General features: G+C 42.5%; 1 protein-coding gene across 39 annotated transcripts in view; it reads left to right on the top strand.

Annotated features, from left to right (window-relative positions):
• Positions 1 to 1,605: 1,605 nt before the first annotated feature.
• The window catches only part of ULK2 (unc-51 like autophagy activating kinase 2), a 58,220-nt gene continuing 32,556 nt past the window's right edge, over positions 1,606 to 27,269 (top strand). For 10 of the 39 annotated variants that reach the window (XR_014080463.1, XR_014080462.1, XR_014080461.1 and 7 more), the window contains exons 1-12: positions 1,868 to 2,445; positions 3,321 to 3,413; positions 4,725 to 4,766; positions 9,652 to 9,684; positions 10,093 to 10,129; positions 13,728 to 13,901; positions 14,971 to 15,044; positions 16,627 to 16,728; positions 17,629 to 17,687; positions 24,000 to 24,082; positions 26,102 to 26,149; positions 26,490 to 26,578. Coding sequence is in view for 28 of the 39 variants with exons in the window: in XM_081583649.1 (XP_081439775.1) it covers positions 2,356 to 2,445; positions 3,321 to 3,413; positions 4,725 to 4,766; positions 9,652 to 9,684; positions 10,093 to 10,129; positions 13,728 to 13,901; positions 14,971 to 15,044; positions 16,627 to 16,728; positions 17,629 to 17,687; positions 24,000 to 24,082; positions 26,102 to 26,149; positions 26,490 to 26,578 (924 nt within the window). In the remaining 11 variants the exon portion in view is untranslated. Of the gene's footprint in view, positions 2,769 to 3,273; positions 3,431 to 4,724; positions 4,799 to 7,768; positions 7,950 to 9,624; positions 9,685 to 10,056; positions 10,130 to 13,675; positions 13,902 to 14,970; positions 15,045 to 16,626; positions 16,729 to 17,628; positions 17,688 to 23,999; positions 24,083 to 26,101; positions 26,150 to 26,489; positions 26,579 to 27,269 lie in introns of all 39 variants that reach the window. The other 29 variants (XR_014080467.1, XR_014080458.1, XR_014080457.1 and 26 more) reach the window with 21 other exon arrangements.

Genomic DNA, 27,269 nt, shown 5'->3' with positions numbered 1-27,269 from the left:
CCTGTCCATACACATTAAGTAGTGCTTTGCAGAGCCAAGTACTATTCCAGGCTCTTTCCGCATCAGTCCTTTAATCCTCTTAACCACCCAGTTAAGGTACATGTTGATGTTATAACTTCCTTTTACAAACGAGGAAACCTAGGCAGGGGAGGTGAAGTAACTGGTTCAGGGGCCTACAACCCATAACATACACATCCTGGAGAACTACTTCTCAATGGATTTTGGGTCATTGGCTCATATTTAAATATTCATGTTTAAAGAGAAAAGAAGATAGGGACTCTTTCAAAGAGATAAGGAATCATCTCCAAATGAATTTTTGTGTTTATGTGCAAATCTGCTTCATTTGATCCTCATTTTAAAAAATTTTTATTTATTTATTTATGTATGGCTTCACTGGGTCTTGGCTGCTGTGCGAGGGATTTCTCTAGCTGCAGTGTAGGGGCTTCTCTTGTTGAGGAGCACGGGCTTTAGGTGCAGGAGTTTCAGTGGTTGCAGCACATGGGTCCAGCCTTCCATGTGGCACGTGGAATCTTCCCGGACCAGGGATCGAACCTGACTCCCCACACACACCAGTATGTGGATTCCCAACCACTGGACCGCCAGGCAAGTCCCTGCTCTTAATTTTTGAAGGTTGAAGACTTACACAGGCTCCAACAGTCACCTGGGCCAGACTCTGATGAAGGGAGGGAATTAGGCAGGTGTGCACAGTTGGGAGCATAAACCCAAGACCTCACATTTTAGGGTTTAGAGGAAGGGGCCAGTTCCTCTCTGGAGATTTTCCAGGCTGATTGCCACAAGGTTGGATGTCCTGAGGGTCCCTGTTCGGCCTTCAGAGATCAGTGTTCAGGAAAGGGCCTTGGGTGGGAAATGTAATTCTGGAAGTGAGAGATGACTTGAGAGCAGATATGCTAAACAAGTGAACATGCAGCCCATTATGGGACCTGGGATTTCTGACGTTTTCAAGCGTGTGGTTTACAAAATGATTTCGGTAGACACCTCTCTGAAGGAAAGGTGACAGTAAGTCACTTGAACATTAATAAGCTGGTAGGAAAGAAAACTCTTTTAGGCCATTCAAAGGAAGCCGGAGGCCACGCTGCAGGACACCCGAGGCTGGGAAGCAAAGTTTCTCACTGCTGCTGCTGCTAAGTCGCTATAGTCGTGTCCGACTCTGTGCGACCCCATAGACGGCAGTCCACCAGGCTCCGCCGTCCCTGGGATTCTCCAGGCAAGAATACTGGAGTGGGTTGCCATTTCCTTCTCCAGTGCATGAAAGGGAAAAATGAAAGTGAAGTTGCTCAGTCGTGTCCGACTTTTAGCGACCCCATGGACTGTAGCCTACCAGGCTCCTCCGTCCATGGGATTTTCCAGGCAAGAGTACTGGAGTGGGGTGCCATTGCCTTCTCCGAAAGTTTCTCACTGGAGCCCTGAAAACAAGCAAAACTGAGTCTACGAGCATCTGCATTTATTTCTCGAGGAAGGCGGCCCTGAGCTGTCATCAGTTCCTCACAGAAGCCAAGCGGCCGCAGAAGGTGCAGGATCCCTGACCTACACACCCACGAGGGGCAGAAGGGTGGGGGCTTCGCAGCGAGGCCTCTGGCTTCGCAGGGCGCGGAAAGGCCTGGATACAAGAGATGCTTCTTTGTCCTCATCGCATCCGCGGGGTCCACACTGCACAGAAATGCCCCCGTCCCTCCTGCTGACCCTTCCCGGAAGCCCGCCTCCCCGCGCGTCCAGCCCTGGGCGCCGCCGGCTCGCGCGCTCCTTCCCGCCTCCAACGGCAGCTGGGCACTCATTTTCCCGGCGGAGGTAGCGCGTCCGCCGCGCCGCGCGCTGCGGCATACAAGATGCGCCGACGTCGCGGAGGGCCGGCAGTCGGCGCGGAGCGGCTGGCGCGTGTGTGCGGGTCCGCCGCGGGGTAGGGCGGCGAGGGCACAAGGCCGGGCCCGCGAAGGGCGGCGGCCGGGCGGAGCCGCACCCTCGGAGAGGCCGACGCGCAGACGGGCGGGGATGGGGGGCGCCGGGGCCCGCACCTCTCCCCGGCGCTCGCGCGGCCCCGGGAGCGCCCAGTGACGACGACGGCGCCGCCCCTGCTCGGCAGCGCCGAGTCCGCTTCCTTAGGGAGCCCGCTTCGTCAGGGAGTCAGCGGCCGGCATGAGGAGCGGCCGGGGCCGGGCCAGGCCTCGCTGACCTCGGCCCCGCGCGGCGCTTCCCCGTTTCTGCCCGGCCTCTCGGCATGAGCACCCGCCCAGGCCCGGGGCCGCGGCTGCCCCAGGTCGGCGGCCGGCGGGCGCGCTCGGGGCCGGCGGGCCCGCGGTGCTGATTGCAGCCCGCCCGCGCCGACCCCGGGGCGCGGCAATGGAGGTGGTGGGCGACTTCGAGTACAGCAAGCGGGACCTCGTGGGACACGGGGCCTTCGCCGTGGTCTTCCGGGGGCGGCACCGCCAGGTGAGCCCCGCCTGAGGCGGGGCCGCGGAGGCTGTGAGGATGCGGCCGGGGCGGCGCGGGGCCGGGCCGGTCGCGCTCGGACCTCCCTCGGTGGCGGAGAATTGCAGACCTAGCGGAAAATGGGCAGGTGGCCCGCGAGCCCCGGGCTCCCCCAACTCGGTGTCGCGTTTCCCCGCGCGGAGCCCTGACTGCCCACCGACCTCCGTTCCTGGGCTGGACGGACGGCCGGGGGTGAGGCGGGGAGACCCAAATCGACCCGAGAGCGGGCTCAGCTCTTTTTTTCTTTTTAAGCTTATGCTGTTTCGAAAACAAGCTCCCAGCAGGTTTTAGAATCTATAAAGAATTCGGAAAGGCATCTCAGGAGTGGAAATAATCCTAGAGAGTTTGGGCCAAGGGGCAGGTCTGAAGGGGGCTGGCCTGGTTGCTCAGACTGTAAAGTAGTAAATAAAATACTACCGAGTTTTCCTTTATCGTGAGAATAACCTAAAACTCAAGGAAAAAAAAAAAAAAGCGAAAACGTTTAATCCTGCCTAGCTGTCAAATCCTATTTTCGGTTAACTGTTAACCATCTCCCGGTTTATCCTCCATAACTTTTAAGTAGTTGTAAATAAAGTGTATCTTTTTTTTTTTTTTCCCCACTTATTGCTAGTTACTACGGAGGCTTCATGTTTATTTTTACTGGCTGTCTTGTGGTACATTAGCTTGCTACACCTTTGTAAAATTATCTTCCTGTTAGAAATTTGGGTTCTATTTTTCCTAGTGCTGTTACATGAATTTGCTAAAAACATCTTTATGCTTATAGATTCTTTTTTCTTTGTTTCTCTTCAGTTGTTTCTGTGGAATAATTTTCAGGAGTAATTGTTTTTCCTTTCCAGAAAACTGATTGGGAGGTAGCTATTAAAAGTATTAATAAAAAGAACCTGTCAAAATCACAAATACTGCTTGGGAAGGAAATTAAAATCTTAAAGGTATGTTTCTTTATGAGGTATTTCATATTAGATATACTAGATTAAAACTTAAATGAACACAAGATGAGATCCTTTCCAGTTTGGGTAGTTGACCCCAAGTTTGAGAATGTTCACCTGTTGCTCTCATTTTTGCATGCTCAGTTTTTTGAAACATTGAGTGCTTGCAAGCTGTTTTTAAGAATAAATGTTTGTGGCTCTTGGCCAGTGCTTAGAGGGATTAGATGAAAACTGATTTTAGCTTCTCATCATTCCTTTCCCTTAGTTATTGCATTGTCCTTTGAGAAGAGGCAGGCATCTCTTGGAGGCTTCCTTTGTGGCTCAGATGGTAAAGAGGCTGCCTCCTGTGCAGGAGACCCAGGTTCAATCCCTGGGTGGGGAAGATCCCCTGGAGGATGTCATGGCAACCCACTCCTGTATTCTTGCCTGAAGAATCCCATGGACAGAGAAGTCTTGCCAGCTACAGTCCATGGTGTTGCATGGAGTAGGATATGACTGAGTGACTGCCACCACACACAGGCCTCTCTTACACATTATTTCTCTCTTCTGTTGATTCCTTTCTTGTTACAGTTAAATATTTTTTGGAGAACTGGGGGCAGTTGTAATCTATTTTCCTTATAAAGTGAGCAAAGTTATATTCCTGAGAAGTTGTCTTTTTAGATCACTCATAAGCAGAATTATCCAAGTGGGATGCTTTGAGGGGGAGAAAGGAGTCCATGGTCAAATAAATGTGGAAAGTCATGTTTACTAAATACTTCTTGGAGAGTCACAAAGCACTTGATTCATTATAAAGAAATTTGAAAAAATTATGCAGTGAAGAAATAGGTTTAGGTGTGTTTAATCCCAAAGTAATATAAATAGGGAACCTTCATCTAACATTCATCAGAACTGCTATTCTGTGGACAGCTCTTGGGTAAGAATTATAGCTTGTTGAATTATACTTTGTTTTCTTTTAGGCAAATCGTGCTTTCTAAAAGCAGTTTGGAATTTTAGGCCTTTCTTGTTAGAAATTTTGTATTAAATCTAAAAAACTAGCAGTAAAATATGTGGTCATAGTGACTGACGTTTATTTTGTAAATGAGAATAATTTAGGACAGTGAAAAAATATTTAGGCCCCAAGTAAAGTTTGATCAGGCACACTTCTTGTTATTCTTCATTAGATTGAATTGTTATAACTAGTAACAAAAGTGTGGTATACTAGAAGTAGTATAAATGGATATAAATGTGTGTATGTACTTAATTTTACTTGCATATTGAAATATTACAATTCTTAGAATAAATACAGATATTTTGAATTCTCAATTTTCTTAACAGGAACTTCAGCATGAAAACATTGTAGCGCTCTATGATGTTCAGGTACCTTATTTTGGATTTTCAAAGAAATATATGTATGTTAATAAAGAACTTAATAGAAATTTTTTCTATTTCATACAAATTTAAATGTCATCATAGAAATAGAAAAATTGCCTTATTGTTGAAAAGATGTATAGCTTGAGTTGTGTGTTTATTAATTAAGAATTTGTATAACATAGCATAGGGCAAAAGGATAAAATAAAGTGCTGCATAAGTAAGCTTACTGACAAATGATAATATGCTACAGTAGTGTTGTTTTAGGTCAAGTAGAGAAATATTGATGCTAGATCTGGCATTTCTGTGATGAATGTAGAAAGGACTATTTTGGGCTATTGAAAAATCAACTAGAGCTTTTTTCCTTATTGCAAAAGCAATGTTTGCTAATAGTGGTGATATTAGATGATGCATGGCATGATAACAAGGAAACTCTGCAGATTCATCACCTGCATTTGTTTATATTGATTACCATGGCATACAGTAGAGTCGCATTGTATTTGGAGGTGGGAAGGCTGGATTCTGAAGTTATGTTCTAAGGCAACATTTCTGTATAGTCAAAATCACCCTTGGAAATCCTTTTCAAAAGCCCAAGTTTAGAGAAAATTCCTGTTTATTGGGTGGAGCACCAGAGCAAGTAGTTGGCTTGTATTTAGGGGCCATATTGTGTTTTAAAATTCTTGAATCCTAGAATCACATTTGCTAGTGGTATTCACCTGGTGGGAACTCCAGGGGTCTGATCCTGAGGGGCAGTGCATTCAGCTTTTCCCTCCACTCCTTCCACAGCCGACCAGGGTGCTTGATGCACATTACTCTGTTCTTTTGTTTTCTTAGTCTGGACAGTGGAATTCTGGGAAGTAAATGAGCATGTTATGTGATTCTGCTATATATATTTCTAGCTAAAACCATTTCTCTGTACACTTGCATTACTCAGATTCATTCATTTTGTGAGGTTCGATAAGGTGAGGTGCTGTGTGCCAGGCATTTCTGAGTGCTAGGAACAAAGCTGTGAGTAAAACAGTCCTTGCTTTCAGTGTGCTTAATTTTAGTGGGCTGTTCTATATGTCCTTTAAAAAATACAGTCATTTTTCATGTAGTCATATCATACAGCAAAGTATTTATTTAACTCGACCCAAGTTGTAAGATGTTTAGGTTTTTCCCATTACAAAAAAATGCTCCAAGGATAATATATACCTTCTGAAGATATCTGATTATGTCTTGTGAGTTCAGTTTCTAGAATTGGAATTACTGGGACAAGTAGCATGAACAGGTTTAAAGTTTTTGATGTCACTGTGTGATCTCCAAAAATATAACAGATTCCATATACAGAACGTGTAAACTCTGTGGGTATATTTTATTACCTATTTAAATAGATATAATTCATTCCTTCATTTGAAAAATTCAAAGCAGCCTAGAAAGAAAGGGGAAAAATGGTTAAAGTTAAAACTAATCTGATGTCACAATCCCTATTGAAATGCTGGTTCTCCTCAGAGCTGTTTGTGTAGTTGTCTGAGTCTCTGTAGATAGAGGGCACCATGAGGTACAAGTCAGTGCCTCATGTAAAAATTGTTAAGTAATATTAACTCTTCATTCCCTATCTCTTGAGAGGTACAGAAAACGCTGTCAATTTCAGAGTCGATTTTGCTTTCATGGTGGAGAGTATAGTTAGATTTTTGTCTGTCATAATGAAGAATATTTTAAAGTGCTGGCTCTGGCTACAGAATGAGATATCATTAGGGAGAACATGGTCCAGAAACCAGAACTGTATAACAATTGGAAATATCAAGGTGACTGCTGAGAAACGTTTACTATTTTGTGCATTGTGTACTCCTGGAATTAATTTATGAAAATAGACTGCAGAACTCTTGGTCAGATGAATCTAGTCTTGAGTGCTTGGCTGTTGAGTAGACAGAGTTTAGATTTGCTCGCTGGATTCTGATCAGGGGTACAGGGTGTGGGATGCAGAGGCAGGTGCAGTCATTTTATCCACTGGAGACGAGCGCCATTCACACTGGCCGCCACTTGTGGAGGTCTACCTCAGACTTAAGTGCACTTTGATGAACTGAGAACTTTTGACGTTGTAGTGCTCAGGTTTCACTTTAGATGACACTTAAAAAGAAATACATTTTCCCTAATTACAAAAGTAATATATGCCCACAGTTTGAATGGGGCTTCCCTGGTGGTTCAGCTGGTAAAGAATCCACCTGCAATTTGGGATACCTGAGTTCTGGCCTGGAGAATTCCATGGACTGTGTAGTCTGTGGGGTCGCAAAGAGTCAGACACGACTGAGCGACTTTCACTCACTCACTCACACTTTAAACATTCCAACATTATCAAAATGAATAAATTAGAAAAGATATGGCACTTCCCAGAGATAACCACTGTTTGTTATATTTGTTTTGGAGTTTTCTAAATACATATATGAATCTATAGTCTGTAATACAGTGGGAGGAGGCTGGGCTTGGCATAGGCAGGTCAGCTTCCCACGCAGATGCAGCCTCTGTGAGGATCCGAGAAGACAGACAAGAGTGAGGACCTGGAAGAAGGGATGTGGCAGGAGTGCTGGGGGTGGAGGGAGTGCTGGGTGATGCAGGGGAGGGTGGAGGGCCCACACGGGATGGATCTCTAGTCCAAGGACAGTGCAAAGCTGTTCGGAGGGTGATATCACTACTGCTTTTGAAAGATACATATCTTTTGAGTATTTGGGGCATGAGATAGGTATTGTCAGCTGGGAATACTTCCCTGCATAAATGTCAATGGTCTGGAAACATCTATCTCTTGTTAATTTTTAGTATAGTGAAAAAGAGATTCATTCAGTACATGGTGCTGGCAAACTGAGACATCTGTCCTCATCATTTTTCCAAAATAATTTTCAATGACTCAAAGGTTTAAATATATAAAATAAGCAGTAATGATGTTAGAATAATATTTATATGACTATATGTAATCTAAGAGCTAGAAAGGTCTTTTATTTATTTTTATTTTTGGCTGTGCTGGGTCTTCATTGCAGTGCACGGGCTTCTCATTGCGGTGGCTTCTCTCGTTGCTGAGCACAGACTCAGTAGTTGTGGTGCAGGGGTTCAGTTGCTCCACAGCACATGGGATCCTCCCAGACCAGAGATCAAACCTGTGTCCCCCTCATTGGCAGGAGGACTGCCAACCACTGGACTACCAGAAAAGTCCCTAGAAAGGTATTTTTTATTTTAAATCAAGATAAACTCAGAAGCCATAGAAGTAGGGATATAAAAGTTTTAAAAAACTTATTTTATGTCAAATGATACAGCCATAAATGGATGAAATTTTCATACACAAGTAGAGAAAGGTAAATTAAGGTGACAGATGTCACTTCTCACCCTTCCTATTGGCAAAAGTAGGAAGTGCAGTAATTCTTACTGGTTTGATTGGGGAGGAGATGTGTCACTGGTACAAATGTCAGTCTTTGGATATGGTTTTTGGAGTGCTGTGTGACGACACTTTGCCTCCATACCCTGAGGAAGAGTCTGGGCATTGCAGTCTAAGTACTCCCAGTAATGCAGGTCAGGGTGTGTTCCTTCTCTGCATGGGTCCTGCAGGGGCTCCTGTTTCTGTAAGTGAAAGACAAACCCCACTATCTCTGGTCCCCCCTTCTCTGCATGTTGCTGCTTCTGTTATGTCTACTCCGGCCTCCTGTGGTTCCTGGCTGCTTCCCCCTTTTCCTCGTGCCAAGGGCCTCCTTCCTGCAGGGAGATTATATATGCAGATGGATCGCCGTGTCTGTGGTCTGCACAGGTACACCTCAACCTTCCTTGTGTCTTCACTCAAACATTATGTTTTCAGGAAGCTTTCTTTAGCCACCCTAAATGGAATTGCAGTCCCCTCCCCAACCCTGTTTCTCCTCCTTCCCCAAAGCACCTGTCACCATCCCCATGCTCTGTGTACTTATTTCTTTTGTTTGTTGACTTGCTCCTGACCCTCTCTTCTTAGAATTTAAGATTGGGGAGAACAGGATATTCAACTCTGCTGTCTTACTGCTGTACCCTCGGGGCCTGGACCAGTGTCTTGTTTATAGTAGAGAGTTAAAAAGTCTGTCAGAGAGAAGTATCTGCCACTGTTAGAGCTGCACATCCTTGACTAAACAACCCAGACCCCTGGACATCTATCCGAGAGCCATAAAAGCCTGAGAACTAGGATGTATGTCCAAGAAACAATACAGCTTTGCTTATAATGGCCCAGACTGGAAACGTGATGTTCCTTGGTAGTGAACAGCTTAAATGGTGATATAGTCACATAATGACATATGACAGTTAGGAAAAAGACTTGTGCATATGCATTTGACTTGGATGGATTTCTTTGGTGTATTATTGAGTGAGGAAAGCAAGGTTCAGACATTTATATATGATATCCCGTTTTTTCAAAGTAAAGCATGTTTGTGTGTGTGTGTTTAGCTTCTGATTGTATGAGTAGGAGAAGGGTATGGGGTTACATACCAGATGTAAACATTGGCCAGCTGGAGAGGTTAAGATAATTAAGCAAAAAGGTGGAAATGTATTATATTACAATTAAGAATCCCAGCAAGTACATGCTTCCTTCAGGTGTATGTGGGCCAGTAGGGCGAAGCATCCCGGACCATGTGTTCCAGAATTGAGATTGCAAGTTTAGTGTTGCTCTTCTGTAGTTCTTTCCATGAATAGACTTGAACTTCTTGATGACTACATTAGCCACTAGTGTCACTGAAGCTGAGATGCTTATGTCAGTGTTTAGGGGATTTTAAATTTCACTTACTAATGGATTTTGTGATTTCATCTTCCTTTTTTAAAATGAATACATATACTATTTTATTAACAATCATTATTTTAAAATTTTTGCTTAATTTTTTCTCTAATTTAGACCATGTGTAATATGTTTACTTTTCAGGAATTACCCAACTCTGTCTTTCTGGTGATGGAGGTAGGTAATATCCAGGTTTCTTTTTAATTTTTTTCTTTTGATTAATACGTACCTTAAAATTGACAATAGGTTATTTGAAATTTGAATTAATAAAGTTTCAGTGATTTAGATTCTATTTTGTAAGGAATATAAAATTTTAAAATGTTGATTCTATGATTCTTATAATTTGTTTGGGACTGGATTTATATTATTACAAATGTATTTTTAATTAAAATTAACTGATAGGACTTCCATGGTGATCCAGTGGTTAAGACTCCAAGCTTCCAATGCAGGGGATGTGGGTTTGATCCCTGGTCAGGGAACTGAGATACTATATGCCGTGTAGCCAAATTAAAAAAAAAGTTAGCTGATAATGAATTAATCTTGAATCAGTGTCTTATTTTAATTACTTTTTGTTTTGTATATCAGTATTGCAATGGTGGAGACCTGGCAGATTATTTGCAAGGTAATTTTTTGACTTTGTCAGTGGTCAGTATAGTACTATAGTGTGTTTAATATTCATTTACTTCTGAAATATGCTACCCTTGTTTTCTGTACATGTATAGAAACATTCAGTAAATATTTGTGAATGTTTAATTATGGTTGCTTTGCTGACTGACTGTTGTGTGGTGTAGTTTTACTCCTTTACTAGTATATAAGTACTTGTTTATGTGTGTCTTTCTCTGACAGTTTGAATAGGTTGAAATGATATTTTGGAAGTACTAGGTTAAATAGATATTATTTCACCAGTTCTTTTCATGTTTGAAAATGTGGCTACTAGGAGATGTTAAGGTATGTATAAGGCTCACATTATATTTCTGTTGGGGAGCGCTGGTCAAGAAGATCTGTCAGTCAGAGGTCTGGAGGGCATAATGCCATTAAATTACAAGACACCCATTTAGTCCTTGTATTTGCTTTGATAAATAAAGTGCCTTTCACATCTTCAAAAGATAAAAAACAAATTCTATTGGTTGCAAGTTAAAATAAGGGAAATTGTAAAGTAATTGGTAAGTTGTACTTTAACATTGTTTCTAGCAGATATGTTCAGTTTGGCAGCCACGGCTGAGCCTGCCCTGTCAGGACCAGCTGCTCAGGAGTTCATCCGTCTGAGAGTTTTCATGCTGGCTGTGCCTTTAAAATGTTAAGCTTTTACCAAGAGAATTTCAGTTTATGGGATTGCATTGAGAGTAGGCATTCTGTGTTCATAGAAATACATGAATTTTTACTGTAGTTTGTGCCCAGAAACAGCCTAAATGAGGTCATTAATTTTTCTGCACAGAAACAGTATTAGTTAGAATTTGGTCTCTGAATTGGACAAACTTTCGTGTGTCATGGGGCAAAGATACAAGTTCTAAGCAGCTGCAGTCATTTACAGTAGCAAAAGTTTTCTAAGCCCTAAAATGAAAATGTAAATGAATGAGATGGAAAAAATGGTACCATCCATTTTCATTGCTTCAGTGTAATTTAAAACGTTACAGCAGTAAAGCTCCAGTTGTTGATTTGACCCTCCCGCTAATGTGTGGTCATCGTCGCGTCCATCTGCAGGGAAGTGTCAGTAGAGCTGGGAGAACTGGGAGAATGTACTCCAGAGTTTAACAGTGTTCATTCATCTCCAGGGAGGGGAGCAGGGAAGCTTTCGCTTTTTGTATGTTTTAGTGCATTTGGATTTTTCTTTTTAATAGTGAGCATCAGGAAAAGAACTCCAAAGAATTTTTAAAAGCAGGTGAAAATAGCCCTCACAGAAAAAAGTATTTGATAATTTTTAAACCATGGGGATTTAGTTTATTTGAAGATACTCAGTCCAGTTCAGTCGCTCAGTCGTGCCCAACTCTTTGCCACCCCATGGACTGTAGCACATCAGGCCTCCCTGTCCATCACCAACTCCCGGAGTTTACTCAAACTCATGTCCATCGAGTTGGTGATGCCATCCAACCATCTCATCCTCTATCGTCCCCTTCTCCTCCTGCCTTCAATCTTTCCCAGCTCCAAAGTATTGAAGCTTCAGCTTCAGCATCAGTCCTTCCAATGAATATTCAGGACTGATCTCCTTTAGGATGAACGAGTTGGATCTCCTTGCAGTCCAAGGGACTCTCAAGAGTCTTCTCCAACACCATAGTTCAAAAGCATCAATTCTTTGGCACTCAACTTCTTTATAGTCCAACTCTCACATCCATACATGACTACTGGAAAAACCATAGCTTTGACTAGATGGACCTTTGTTGGCAAAGTAATGTCTCTGCTTTTTTAATATGCTGTCTAGGTTGGTTATAACTTTTCTTCCAGGGAGCAAGCATCTTTTAATTCCATGGCTGCAGTCACCATCTGCAGTGATTTTGGAGCCCAAAAAAATAAAGTCTGTCACTGTTTCCACTGTTGAAGATATTAAGGACATAAAATTTCACTCATTAAAATGATTTTAAAAGTAATATTTCATTTGTTCTGTGTATTAGTGTTATTTCTGTCTTTCTTAGTCTGAAATTCATAAGAGAAGGTTATAAAAAACATGTTCTAGAGTTGTGTGGGCAGAAGTATGTTCACAGAGACTCTAAAACGGGGTCAACCCAGGGATTGAACCCAGGTCTCCTGCATTGCAGGAGAATCTGAGCCAAAGAAGTCAAAATGGGGTCATGGATATTAAATACCTAATGTAGATTCAAGGAATTGGACTTTTGACTTTTAGATCCATTGTAATAAAATACATATTTGTGTACTGACTACCTTGTTTCCCTGGTGGCTTAGATAATAAAGAATCTGCCTGCAGTGCAGGAGACCCAGGTTCGATCCCTGGGTCAGGAAGATCCCCTGGAGAAGGAAATGGCAACCCACTCCAGTATTGTTGCTTGGAGAATTCCGTGGACAGAGGAGCCTGGTGGGCTACGATCCAGGGGGGTCACAAAAGAGTTGGACCGACTGAGTGACTAACAATTTTCACTTTCACTTTACCTTTGAGTACTTATCAGGTGCCAGGCGTTCTCCTTAAGTTTTTATTATTAAATGTGCTGTCTTGTTTGATTGTTGCAACAGCCCCACATGGTTAGTCTATTTTTAGTTTTCTGTAGAGGAGTTGGCACAGAGGGGTCAACTTCCAGGGCTGTGCAGTGAGTATTAACAAGTGGAGGAACTGGGATTTGAACAGAGGCACCCTGACTCCACACAGGCTCTGGGAGCTGTTGCATGCTCCAGTGTGCACGCGCAAGCATGGCTGTTTGCTGGATAGTGACTACTCTCCAGTCATGTTCCCATCACCTCTCGGTAGCAGTGAAGACGTGGCTTTTACAGGTGTCTTTAGTTAGGAGAGATGCCTCTGGGAGATGAAAAGGAGACAGGTGTGGGCCACAGCCCCCTGACAGGTCCATTTGGAGGTAATGCCTTAGTCTCGCCAGCCAAGCATATCACCTGTTTTTAATTTGTACTCAGGTAGTGTTTGGGGTTAAATATGGACATTTATCGGAGGAGGCAATGGCACCCCACTCCAGTACTCTTGCCTGGAAAATCCCATGGATGGAGGAGCCTGGTAGGCTACAGTCCATGGGGTCGCTAAGAGTCGGACACGACTGAGCGACTTCCCTTTCACTTTTCCCTTTCATGCACTGGAGAAGGAAATGGCAACCCACTCCAGTATTCTTGCCTGGAGAATCCCAGGGACGGCGGAGCCTGGTGGGCTGCCATCTCTGGGGTCGCACAGAGTCGGACACGACTGAAGCAACTTAGCAGCAGCAGCAGCAGCAGCATGGACATTTATCCCAAGTACTTGATGTGAAGGGGACTTATTTTTGGCTTGTGGAAGAGACTCGCACTTGCTAAGTATCTGTTGTCATGCTCATTCTTCTCAGTACAAGTGGGAAAAGAAAACCATAAAGGAACACTGATGAGAATGGAAGATGTAAACATAAATCAGTTCTCTTTACAACAGGTTGATTAAAATTTTTGAGATATTTGATATCTCTTCATAGACTTAGATTGTTAGAGTAGAAATGAAAAAAAAGTGAATTCCCATTCCTTACTCCCACAGATGAGACTTGATTTTGTAGGCTTAAGTGTTTATGGAACGCCTTTTCTCCCAGTTAAGGGCACGCTCAGCGAGGACACCATCAGAGTGTTTCTGCACCAGATCGCAGCTGCCATGCGCATCCTGCACAGCAAGGGCATCATCCACAGGGACCTCAAGCCCCAGAACATCCTGCTGTCCTATGCCAATCGCAGGAAGTCCAGTGTCAGCGGTATTCGCATCAAAATAGGTATGTGGCTATGTTGTTTCACTCAAAGATCACTTTTGAGACTCAGTATTCTTAGGTAATTTTAGTTCAGTGAGAATGATGAATTTTGTTGAGACACTTTTGAGATTTTCTGTTCACTGAAGTCCATTTGGATGTGGGAATCCTTTACGTTATTGGCAGCAGGTGCTAAATTTCAGACGGGGCTAACGGGCCTGCACCAGGGCTCCAAGTAGGAATCTCAGCAGGCGATGCTTCTCTTCGTCAGACACACTGCGTTGCTGGCAGCAAATTAATACCCTGATTCTTCACAGCTAATGGGATTTTAGCCTGAGGGATCTGAGAGACCATTTAGTTCAGGTTTCTTATTTGGAAGGTTTTTTGTTTTTTTTGTTTATAGCTCGCTCAAGGCAGACATGGCTCAGATGGTAAAGAATCTACCTGCAATATGGGAGACCTGGGTTCGATCCCTGGGTGGGGAAGATCCCCTGGTGAAGGAAAAGGCTACCCAGTATTCTTGCCTGGAGAATCCCATGGATAGAGGAGCCTGGCGGGCTATGCAGTCTGTGGTGTCGCCAAGAGTTGGACACGACTGAGCAACTAACACTTTAGCACTCTCAGGATTATTTGAAGCACTTCGTAATGCTAGATTTTTTTTTAAAGCTGTTCTCCTGGTTGGTGGAAAAACAATTTTTTACCAGTATTTTAAGAAATCTCTGTTATTATATAGGTTACATCTGGTATCTGGAGGAGGATGAAAACAGCTCAAACTCTATACCTGGTATTGATATTTAATGAGAGCTTTATTAGTGAATCGTTTACTATTATTAGCATTTTCTCTTGCAAAGTGTGGAGCTCCCTTCTTGGTTACAAAATTGGCAGAGCAGCGACTTGTGCCACTGGTGGCTACTACCATTATTTAACTTGTTGAAAGTGAGGTGGCCACTTCTTTCTTTGGTGGACAGTCTAAATCAATAAGCTTTAGTTTCTCGTAGTTCTTTTGTGCCCGCTTGTATCTTAAAGAATCATATAATCTGTGTTAAGCGTGGGCAAAGGTATCATTTGACTTTTTCCCTTTTATTTTGTGAAACAGCTGATTTTGGTTTTGCTCGTTACTTGCATAGTAACATGATGGCTGCCACGCTGTGCGGGTCCCCAATGTACATGGTGAGTGTTTGCATCCTTTGTGTTTACAGTAGGAAGCATTGGAATTTAAGTATAAAGCTTGTTTCCAACTAAGATGTGATTTTTATCATAGTCTGAGTTTTTATTATTTAATTATATTACTGAAATGCTGTAATACAGACATCTTTTGCTTTAGCCTAGTGGACTATAAAAGTCATCTTTGCCCATTGGCATTTATTTTTTAACATGATTAGTTATTATGGTAGAAATCCTCTATTAGATTAAATTAGAAATAAAAATTGATGAACTATGGTCATGCTATACATGATGTATAATTTTAGGAATACTTAAAAAATTCTTTTGGGGCGTATCTTCAGCTATAGGATGTAGTCATCCTTTGCATGTTGTCTCTTTTGACAGGATCCCTATACTATAGAGATGTTTCCCATTCGTGTCACACGTAACAGCTGAAAAGTCTTACTTTTCTTCTTTATCCTCTCCTGTGGTTACTGTCAGGTCTAATAGGGTGAGGCTGTGACACTGCTGGACTAATGTGAGGTGGTAAGCCTGGAAACACCTTGATTCTGGAGCTTCAGAATCCTGTGAAGTAAATGAACCTACTTCAGTTTGAATTTAAAATGGGTTTATGTTCAGTTAGGGTTTCTTCTAATGTAAAATCAACTTTGAGATCAAAGGAACTAGTACTCAAAGTTCAAAAAAATTTTGTGTTAGATTTACTTTTTCTTGATCATAACCTTACTGCTTATATAATAAATCTTATAATTTAATATAATTAAATACTACTTTGCACTTCTTGAGTGTGAAATCAGTTCAGTCTTGAACTTACAGCTTTGAGGATAGAGAGAGTACTTGGGCTGATTATTAAAGGAAGTTGACCCAGTAAGAAATTTACTAGGAACAATAAATAAAACTGTTATGCCTAGAAAATAAAATGTCACTGTCATTCAGTGTATTTAGCATTTCCAGTCAATGCTTTCCTTGATTGATGGTAGTTTTAGAAAGCAACATCTAATGAGAGGGGAGAAAATAGCTGTAACAAAGTATCAGAGACTTTTTGTTTGCTTTTAAGACTGTTTTTATTATGTTTTGCATAATAGATTTTCTGCTATTTTAGAGTTTTTAAATGGCGGAAATAGGACTAAGGTAGCAAACACATTCGTCAGTTAACATTTTACTGTGATCACCTTGGTTTTCTTTTAGAAGAAACGAAATATTTCGGAAGCGGTTCATGTGCCTCTGTAACCCTCCCTTCTCACTCTCCTACTCTCCCACCCCAGAAGTAACCCTGGTCTTGGGATTGGGGTGTACTCTTTGTTATTATTTTAATGCTCTTTCTGTATTTTATGTGTCCATACTATTATATAGAGATATATTCTTTCTGCAACCTGCTGCTTTTCCTCCACTGTTTTTGACACTTGCCAGTAAACCTCAGTGTAAGAATGTGGGTCTGTATTGGTTGCAGTATCATTTGATTAGGGCAATATCACAGTGTGTTGTTTTTATTATTGTAGTTTTGTTAGGAGCATGACCTTCTCCAGTTAGCACATGCAGATCAATCATGTAACTGACATTATGCATGTTTCTTGAATTACTTTCTCCCCAGGCTCCTGAGGTTATCATGTCTCAACATTATGATGCCAAGGCTGACTTGTGGAGCATCGGGACAGTGATATATCAGTGCCTCGTTGGAAAGCCACCTTTTCAGGTACCATGACTCTTTTCAGATATACTTAGTTTGGGGCTCTTTGCATTTTGCAGTTGCCTTTGACTTATAAAATCGGGAATGTGGTTGACCCTTGAACAGTGTAGGGGTTAATTAATACTAGGTTCTCCAGCTCAGGCTGACAACCCCGTGGGAAATAGGTGTGAATGGTGACATTAGCACTTCCTGCTTAGCTTGGATTTGGAGTCTGGGAATCCAGCTCTGGAGGAGAGGTCATTGTTTAGGTTTTACACAATTTATTTTAGATAGGAGGTCTTCCTCTCCCTTAACATTCTGTCAGAAACAGCTCTTCTAGCATATGATCACAATGATTCCTCCTGAGTTCATATTGGTCAGTTACAGAGACAGTTTTTTAAATCTGAAAACTAAAACAGAAATAATTTGCCCAAGATGGTATTAAAAGTCAGTGACACAGCAGGTTGAACGCTTGATTTCCTAGCCTGGTTCGAAGGTAGAGGCAGCTTCAGTAATTCAGCAGCTCTTACTGTGAGGCTGCTGTGTGGTGTTCTGGAGAGGCTGGAAAGGAGCACTTTCTTAGTTCTCTGGCTTGACTCCCTTGAAGGTACATTGCACCTGACTTCACACAGCACACCTGTTGCTTGGGCCATGTAACCTCCAGAGTAGTGCCTCTTCTGAGCCTCAGGCCTCTCTGAGAATCTAACCTCAGAAAGATACATTATGCCCAGATGTGCAGAATCTGCATACAGTGTCAGAGGTGTTAGAAGTTCCTTGTGCCCATCGATGGCTCCCTCAGCAGTCCATGGCTTTCAAGTTCAGTCTCTATTCTATAGCAAGAATATGCCATCCATCATGTGATTTGGAGTTTTTGCCCTTGGTTTTTTAGGAAATTAAACCATTTTCTTCTTCTTTTTTTTTTAACAGGCTAATAGTCCTCAAGACCTAAGGATGTTTTATGAAAAAAACAGGAACTTAATGCCTAGGTATGTGTCTTGATTACACTGAGTTTTACTATGTCAATACTGTGTTATTTATCTGAATTCTATGTGTTTTATGTTTTTCCATTATTGCATCTTTTTTTCATTTAGCAGTAAGGAGAGCATTCATTTTAACAGGAAATTAGAAAGCTACTAGAGCATCATATGTGCCGACGTGCTGTGCCATTTTCTTTCTTTTTAAAACTGTTCAGTTCAGTTCAGTCACTCAGTCGTGTCCGACTCTTTGCGACCCCATGAATCACAGCACGCCAGGCCTCCCTGTCCATCACCAACTCCCGGAGTTTACCCAAACTCATGTCCATCGAGTTGGTGATGCCATCCAGCCATCTCATCCTCTGTCGTCCCCTTCTCCTCCAGCCCCCAATCCTTCCCAGCATCAGGGTCTTTTCCAATGAGTCAACTCTTCTCATGAAGTGGCCAAAGTATTGGAGTTTCAGCTTCAACATCAGTCCTTCCAGCGAACACCCAGGACTGATCTCCTTTAGGATGGACTGGTTGGATCTCCTTGCAGTCCAAGGGACTCTCAAGAGTCTTCTCCAACACCACAATTCAAAAGCATCAGTTCTTAGGCGCTCAGCTTTCTCTCACATCCATACATGACTACTGGAAAAACCATAGCCTTGACTAGACGGACCTTTGTTGGCAAAGTAATGTCTCTGTATTTTAATATGCTCTCTAGGTTGGCCATAACTTTCCTTCCAAGGAGTAAGCGTCTTTTAATTTCATGGCTGTAGTCACCATCTGCAGTGATTTTGGAGCCCCCAAAAATAAAGTCTGACACTGTTTCCACTGTTTCCCCATCTATTTGCCATGAAGTGATGGGACCAGATGCCATGATCTTAGTTTTCTGAATGTCGAGCTTTAAGCCAACTTTTTCACTCTCCTCTTTCACTTTCATCAAGAGGCTCTTTAGTCCTTCTTCACTTGCTGCCATAAAGGTGTTGTCATCTGCATATCTGAGGTTATCGATATTTCTCCCAACAATCTTGATTCCAGCTTGTGCTTCTTCCAGCCCAGCGTTTCTCATGATGTACTCTGCATATAAGTTAAATAAGCAGGGTGACAATATACAGCCTTGACGTACTCCTTTTCCTATTTGGAACCAGTCTGTTGTTCCATGTCCAGTTCTAACTGTTGCTTCCTGACCTGCATACAGGTTTCTCAAGAGACAGGTCAGATGGTCTGGTATTCCCATCTCTTTCAGAATTTTCCACAGTTTATTGTGATCCACACAGTCAAAGGCTTTGGCATAGTCAATAAAGGAGAAGAAAAACCTACAGAAGTTATGTTTGTTCTTTGAGGGAAGGGAGGGAAACGCAAACAGAATAGATGGGTGTAAAGGAGAAAGTGGTTGGGCTTCCCCTGCTCTTAGGGAGAACAAGAGTTTGCTGTGTACCTTTTGAAATTCTTTTTCTTTAGAAATATTTTTGGTGTGAGTTCTCTTTACATGTTTGACTGCTTATTTATGTATGTATATTTATTCTGTTGTTCAGTTGCTAAGTTGTGTCTGACTGTGACTCCATGGACTGCAGTACACCAGGCTTCCCTGTCCTCCCCTATCACCTGGAATTTGCTCAAATTCATGTCCAATGACTTGGTTTTGCTATCTAACCATCTCATCCTCTGCCGCCACCTTCTTCTTTTGCCTTCAGTCTTCCCAGCATCGGGATCTTTTCCAATGAGTTGGGTCTTCACACCAGGTGGCCAAAGTATTGGAGCTTTAGCTTAACATCAGTCCTTCCAATGAATATTCAGGGTTGATTTCCTTTAAGATTGACTGGTTTGATCTTGCTGCTGTCCAAGGGAGTCTCAAGAGTCTTCTCCAGCACCACAATTCGAAAGCATCAGTTTTTCAGTGCCCAGACTTCTTTATGGTACAACTCTCACATTCGTACCATGACTACTGGAAAAACCATAGCTTTGATCATACAGAATTTTGTTGGCAAAATGATGCTTTTACTTTTTAATAGGCTATCCAGGTTTGTCATAGCTTTTTTTCCAAAGAGCAAGTGTCTTTTAATTTCATGGCTGCAGTGAAATTTAAGTTAATGCACTGTCCACAGTGATTTTGGAGCCCAAGAAAATAAAGTCTGTTACTGTTTCCACTTTTTCCCCTTCTATTTGCATGAAGTGATGCCATGAACTTAATTTTTTTAATGTTGAGTTTCAAGTCAGCTTTTTCACTCTCCTCTTTCACCTTCATCAAGAGGCTGTTGAGTTCCTCTTCATTTTTTGCCATTAGAGTGATGTTATCAGCATATTGATAGCTTTCCCAGCAATCTTAATTCCAGCTTGTGATTCATCCAGTCCAGCATTTCGTGTGATGTTCTCTGCGTGTTAGTTAAATAAGCAAGGTGACAATATACAGCCTTGTCGTATTCCTTTCCCAATTTTGAACCATTCTGTTGTTCCATATCTGGTTCTTACTGGTGCTTCTGCACACATATAGTTCAATGCAAATTACTTTGAAAATTGTTCTGTGGCTTTTTTTAACTTATGTATAGCATTTGTTTGTTCAGTTCAGTTCAGTCGCTCAGTTGTGTCCGACTCTTTGCGACCCTATGAATTACAGCACGCCAGGCCTCTCTGTCCATCACCAACTCCCAGAGTCTACCCAAACCCATGTCCATCGAGTCAGTGACGCCATCCAACCATCTCATCCTCTGTCGTCCCCTTCTCCTGCCGCCCCCAATCCTACCCAGCATTAGGGTCTTTTCCAATGAGTCAACCCTTCGCATGAGGTGGCCAAAGTATTGGAGTTTCAGCTTCAACATCAGACCTTCCAATGAACACCCAGGATTGATCTCTTTTAGGATGGATTGATTGGATCTCCTTGTAGTCCAAGGGACTCTCAAGAGTCTTCTCCAACACCACAGTTCAAAAGCATCAATTCTGCGGCACTCAGCTTTCTTCACCGTCCAACTCTCACATCCATACATGACCACTGGAAAAACCATAGCCTTGACTAGACGGACTTTTGTTGGCAAAGTAATGTCTCTGCTTTTAAATATGCTATCTAGGTTGGCCATAACCTTCCTTCCAAGGAGTAAGCGTCTTTTAATTTCATGGCTGCAATCACCATCAGCAGTGATTCTGGAGCCCCAAAAAATAAAGTCTGACACTGTTTCCACCGTTTCCCCCATCTATTTCCCATGAAGTGATGGGACCAGATGCCATGATCTTAGTTTTCTGAACGTTGAGCTTTAAGCCAACTTTTTCACTCTCCTCTTTCACCTTCATCAAGAGGCTCTTTAGTTCTTCACTTTCTGCCATAAGGGTGGTGTCATCCACATATCTGAGGTTATTGGTATTTCTCCCGGCAATCTTGATTCCAGCTTGTGTTTCTTCCAGCCCAGCATTTCTCATGATGTACTCTGCATATAAGTTAAATAAGCAGGGTGACAATATACAGCCTTGACGTACTCCTTTTCCTATTTGGAACCAGTCTGTTGTTCCATGTCCAGTTCTAACTGTTGCTTCCTGACCTGTGTACAGGTTTCTCAAGAGACAGGTCAGATGGTCTGGTATTCCCATCTCTTTCAGAATTTTCCACAGTTTATTGTGATCCACACAGTAAAAGGCTTTGGCATAGTTAATAAAGCAGAAATAGATGTTTTTCTGGAACTCTCTTGCTTTTTCGATGATCCACCGGATGTTGGCAATTTGATCTCTGGTTCCTCTGCCTTTTCTAAAACCAGCTTGAACATCTGGAAGTTCACGGTTCACGTATTGCAGAAGCCTGGCTTGGAGAATTTTGAGCATTACTTTACTAGCATGTGAGATGAGTGCAATTGTGCGGTAGTTGGAGCATTCTTTGGCATTGCCTTTCTTTGGGATTGGAACAAAAACTGACCTTTTCCAGTCCTGTGGCCACTGCTGAGTTTTCCAAATTTGCTGGCATATTGAGTGCAGCACTTTCACAGCATCACCTTTGAGGATTTGAAATAGTTCAACTGGAATTCCATCACCTCCACTAGCTTTGTTTGTAGTGGTGCTTTCTAAGGCCCACTTGACTTCACATTCCAGGACGTCTGGCTCTAGGTGAGTGATCACACCATCGTGATTATCTGGGTCGTGAAGATCCTTTTTGTACAGTTCTTCTGTGTATTCTTGCCACCTCTTCTTAATATCTTCTGCTTCTGTTAGGTCCATACCATTTCTGTCCTTTATCGAGCCTATCTTTGCATGAAATGTTCCTTTGGTATCTCTAATTTTCTTGAAGAGATCTCTAGTCTTTCCCAATCTGTTGTTTTCCTCTGTTTCTTTGCACTGATCGCTGAGGAAGGCTTTCTTATCTCTCCTTGCTATTCTTTGGAACTCTGCATTCAGATGGGAATATCTTTCCTTTTCTCCTTTGCTTTTCGCTTCTCTTCTCTTCCCAGCTATTTGTAAGTCCTCCTCAGACAGCCATTTTGCTTTTTTGCATTTCTTTCCCATGGGGATTTTCTTGATCCCTGTCTCCTGTACAATGTCACGAACCTCTTTCCATAGTTCATCAGGCACTCTGTCTATCAGGTCTAGTCCCTTAAATCTATTTGTCACTTCCACTGTATACTCATAAGGGATTTGATCTAGGTCATACCTGAATGGACTAGTGGTTTTCCCTACTTTCTTCAATTTAAGTCTGAATTTGGCAATAAGCAGTTCATGATCTGAGCCACAGTCTGCTCCTGGTCTTGTTTTTGCTGACTGTACAGAGCTTCTCCATCTTTGGCTTCAAAGAATATAATCAGTCTGATTTCGGTGTTGACCATCTGGTGATGTCCACGTGTAGAGTCTTCTCTTGTGTTGTTGGAATAGGGTGTTTGCTATTACCAGTGCGTTCTCATGGCAAAACTCTATTAGCCTTTGCCCTGCTTCATTCTGTACTCCAAAGCCAAACTTGCCTGTTACGCCAGGTGTTTCTTGACTTCCTACTTTTGTATTCCAGTCCCCTATAATGAAAAGGACATCTTTTTTGGGTGTTAGTTCTAGAAGGTCTTGTAGGTCTTCATAGAACCGTTCAACTTCAGCTTCTTTGGTGTTACTGGTCGGGGCATAGACTTGGATTACCGTGATATTGAATGATTTGCCTTGGAAACGAACAGAGATCATTGTGTCGTTTTTGAGATTGCATCCAAGTACTGCGTTTTGGACTCTTTTGTTGACCATGATGGCTACTCCATTTCTTCTAAGGGATTCTTGCGCACAGTAGTAGATATAACGGTCATCTCAGTTAAATTCACCCATTCCAGTCCATCTTAGTTTGCTGATTCCTAGAATGTCGACGTTCACTCTTGCCATCTCCTGTTTGACCACTTCCAATTTGCCTTGATTCGTGGACCTAACATTCCAGGTTCCTATGCAATATTGCTCTTCACAGCATCGGACTTTGCGTCTAACACCAGTCACATCCACAGTTGGGTATCATTTTTGCTTTGGCTCCATCCCATCATTCTTTCTGAAGTTATTTCTCCACTGATCTCCATTAGCATATTGGGCACCTACTGACCTGGGGAGTTCATCTTTCAGTGTCCTATCTTTTTGCCTTTTCATACTGTTCATGGGGTTCTCAAGGCAAGAATACTGAAGTGGTTTGCCATGCCCTTCTCCAGTGGACCACATTCTGTCAGACCTCTCCACCATGACCCATCCGTCTTGGGTGGCCCCACATGGCATGCCTTAGTTTCATTGAGATAGACAAGACTGTGGTCCGTGTGATCAGATTAGCTAGTTTTCTGTAATTTTAGTTTCAGTGTATCTGCCCTCTGATGCCCTCTCGCAACACTTCCCATCTTATTGGGTTTCCCTTACCTTGGGCCTTGGGTAATTCCTCTCGCCGCTGCCGGCCCCCAGCCCCCGGCCAGTCCTAGCCCCTGTCGGCCGCCGCCCCCGGCCCCCGGCCCGGTTTGTAGGCACTTGTATTTATTTAAGCTCTGCCCTTTTCCAGGCAGAATTGGAGGTTGCTCTTTGTTTAACAGAGAACTCTGTAGCAACTCTCTGTGCCAGGTTGAAGTTGTGTTAAAACTCAAGGTAGGCTGTGCTTGTGAGTGGCTTTGTCCTGCAGATGTTCCAACAAAGCCAGTGAAAAATCTCAAGATAAGAGTCTTCCCAGACTGATGCTGCTTCTCAGAGGCAGCTGCTTAGTGGGTTGTTTTTCTTTTAAGGAATGAGGCTTTATCATGGTTGTCTTGGTATAAAATGTGACATTTGTGAAACTGCATATACATTTTCATTTACCATAATGAAAGCAAAAGTTGTGTAGTTAATACATATAAACTCACCACTCTAGTGTTTTTTTTTTCCCCTCCCCCACAGCATTCCCAGAGAAACATCACCTTATTTGGCTAATCTTCTTTTGGGTTTGCTTCAGAGAAACCAAAAAGATAGAATGGACTTTGGTAAGTAATGGTTTCAAATTTTGTATCTGGTTTCTAATTTTGTGTATTTTGAAAAGTTTTTTTTTTCTTAATTTATGTTTTATTGAAGTATTGTTGATATATAGTGTTGTTAGTGTCTGGTGTACAGCCAAGTGATTCAATTATACACACACATATATATTCTTTTTCATTATGGTTTATCACAGGTTGTTGAATATAGTTCCCTGTTTTACAGTAGGACCTTATTGTTTATCCATTCTATATATAATAGTTTACATCTGCTAATCCCCAACTCCCAGTCCCTCCCTACCCTCCTTTCCCTTCTTGGCAACCACATAAAAATAGTTTTTTTTAAGATACTATAGAGGTTTCAGAGGAGAATGAAATTCATTTTTACTTTTCTTTCTATTTCTGTGTTTTTCCTTTTTATATATTTTGTAAATGTATGGAAAGAATATAAATATTTAATGTAATCAATAACTTAGAAACTGTTATCCTGTATGTCATTTAATTATTGGCCCATTTTTCTCAAGGTTACTGGGCAATGTCCATTTAATTTCTTTGAAAGATAGATATTTACCAATTGGATGAACTAAAGCTTAATTTCAGTTGTCACAGAAGTTTAAGAAAAGATATATCCAGATTATTTCATCTTACCCCCTATACAGAAATTGTTAAAACTACTTTCTACTGAGAACATTCACTGAGGCCATGAACTGAGTGCTTCAGAGAGTGAGGTCATTTAGACTAAATCTGAGTTAATCTCATTCCTGATCTTGTATTATCCAGCAAACTTCCTTGCTGTGCTATTCTCCTTGTCTACTCTGTGCTATTTAGTAGCACATAATTTGGAGACGTAATGATAAATGAGATGGTCTTTGTGGGCTTTTAAAGAAATCATGAAATAAATTATACATACAGGAAAAGAGAATAAAATAATAAACTTTCCTGTACTCACCTACCTATTTATCTTTATCTAATTAGCAGGCTTACTGTGTAGGTTTTATCCTTGGTGAATAGCTGAAGGAACGAAATCAAATTAATAGCTTTTTTAAAAATATGAAACCAGCTGTAGGAATACTTCTTCTGGGATGCTGCTGCTGCTGCTAAGTCGCCTCAGTCGTGTCCGACTCTGTGCGACCCCATAGACGGCAGCCCACCAGGCTCCGCCATCCCTGGGATTCTCCAGGCAAGAATACTGGAGTGGGTTGCCATTTCCTTCTCCAGTGCATGAACGGGAAAAGTGAAAGTAAAGTCGCTCAGTCGTGTCCGACTCTTAGCGACCCCATGGACTGTACCCTACCAGGCTCCTCTGTCCATGGGACTTTCCAGGCAAGAGTACTGGAGTGGGATGCCATTGCCTTCTCCTCTTCTGGGATAGAAGGATGGAATTTACTCTACAAATCAGCTGCCTAAGACTTCCTGTCAGGACAGTTGACAGCCGTAGTTCACATATGTGCTTAGCGAGGGCCTGGCCACGGTTCTCTGTGTTGCTGTCTGCTTGAAGACAGCCACACAAGAGGGCAGATCCACTTTAGTCGTCTTGGTGGTACTGTGTTAGTAATGGGCATTTGGAGAATTCACAGACATTATTTTAAAAATTTTCATTGATTGAGAATTACTTGCAATTTGATGATTTTTATAGATGATTTATAAAAATAACATGCTGTTACATTGTAAGGAAATTGGGTCTGTATGAAGAAGGTAATAATAATTATGGGCTTCCTTGGTGGCTCAGTGGTAAAGAATCTGCCTGCTAATGCGGGAGACCTGGGTTTGATCCCTGGGTTGGGAAGATCCCCTGGAGAAGGAAATGGCAACCCACCCCGGCTTTCTTGCCTGAGAAATCTCATGGATAGAGGAGCCTGGTGGGGTCTATGGGGTTGCAAAAGTGAGTTGGACATGACTTAGCAACTAAACAACAACAACAGTAATAATTATATATGATTTCAAGGATACTATGTTGACTACATCGACAAGATCAACCCGTCTGCCAAAATCAACGTCAGTTTAAAGGTTGCATTCTCATTTTCATTACAGAAGCATTTTTCAGCCATCCTTTCCTTGAGCAAGTTCCAGTAAAAAAATGTGAGTACCCACTTTTTACAATTTTACTAAACAAGTAAATGTAACCATAAGGAAAAATTAGTATTTGGTATCACAAAATTAATCTTTTATGTGCTTCTCAAGATTTCATTGGGCTTTTCTTAAATACTTATAGTTGTGTTTATTTAGTTACAGTTCTATTTTTCCTTCTACATCCAAGTTGAAATAGTTCAGTAATTGCTGTGCTGTTAGTTTCATCCATGGGAGTATGTGGATGTGACTTTCTGGTCAACACAAAGCTGTGGCAGTTGTGGTGGGTTTTCTAGTGGACAACTCACGTAATTGCACTCCATGGCCTCTCTTCCCTGGTGTTTCTCCTCAGCCTGCCCAGTCCCGGTGCCCATGTATGCCGGCTCTGCCTCTGGAGGCTCCTATGGCAGCTCTCCGTCCTGTCGTTTTGCCTCTCCACCGGTAAGTCCTGGACTTCTTAGAAGTGACAGTAGAGTCTGTGCTAGTGCATCTGCTCACAGACAGAGCTGCAGATATGTTATGGGTATTCTCTTTATGTGTGGAGTTACCTAGCGTGGCTGAGGCCTGAGCAGGGAGCCCTGTTGGTGAAGATCTCGGTTTGGAATCTGCCCCTACCTAGATGTGCACACTTCAGCAGAACACGGTACCGCTCAGGGCTGCCTTCCTCTGAACCAGGAACACAGTGCTCTCACCTTCTCATGCCCAGTAAGGTTGGGAAGAGTTTCACTGTGACAGGTAGATCGGTAGCTTTGTGTTTATTTTATGAACGTCATAAACATCAATCTGAAGAGTTAGTGCAGACAGAACTCCAGTGGTAGAGGTGCCCTTTGGGCCTGAGACCCTGTCGTCACGGCGACAGGCCCTGTGAGCTGCTCCCCTGCAGCCCCCTGCCTCCAGTCTCAGTACTTCTTCCTGGTCCTGAGAACTTCCTCCTGCTTTGCTCCTCTGGGTCTTGCCTTTCCCTCTTCTGTGCTTTCCTGGACTTTCCCCCACATCTCTCTTGCTGCCTGAGAGAGTTTTGACCTTGAGACTTTCCACAAGTCAAAGTCCAGAGGCCATTGTGTCAGCCTCTGCGGGCATTTTTCAGATTGACCTGCAGACATGCATTTCTTGACTTCTGCTGGCAGTGGGG

This window comes from Giraffa tippelskirchi, chromosome 3 (genome assembly GCF_054371585.1).
Source record: "Giraffa tippelskirchi isolate mGirTip1 chromosome 3, T2T-mGirTip1v1.2.pri, whole genome shotgun sequence".
Lineage (NCBI taxonomy): Eukaryota > Metazoa > Chordata > Mammalia > Artiodactyla > Giraffidae > Giraffa > Giraffa tippelskirchi.
This window is presented reverse-complemented; position numbering and strand designations above follow the sequence as displayed.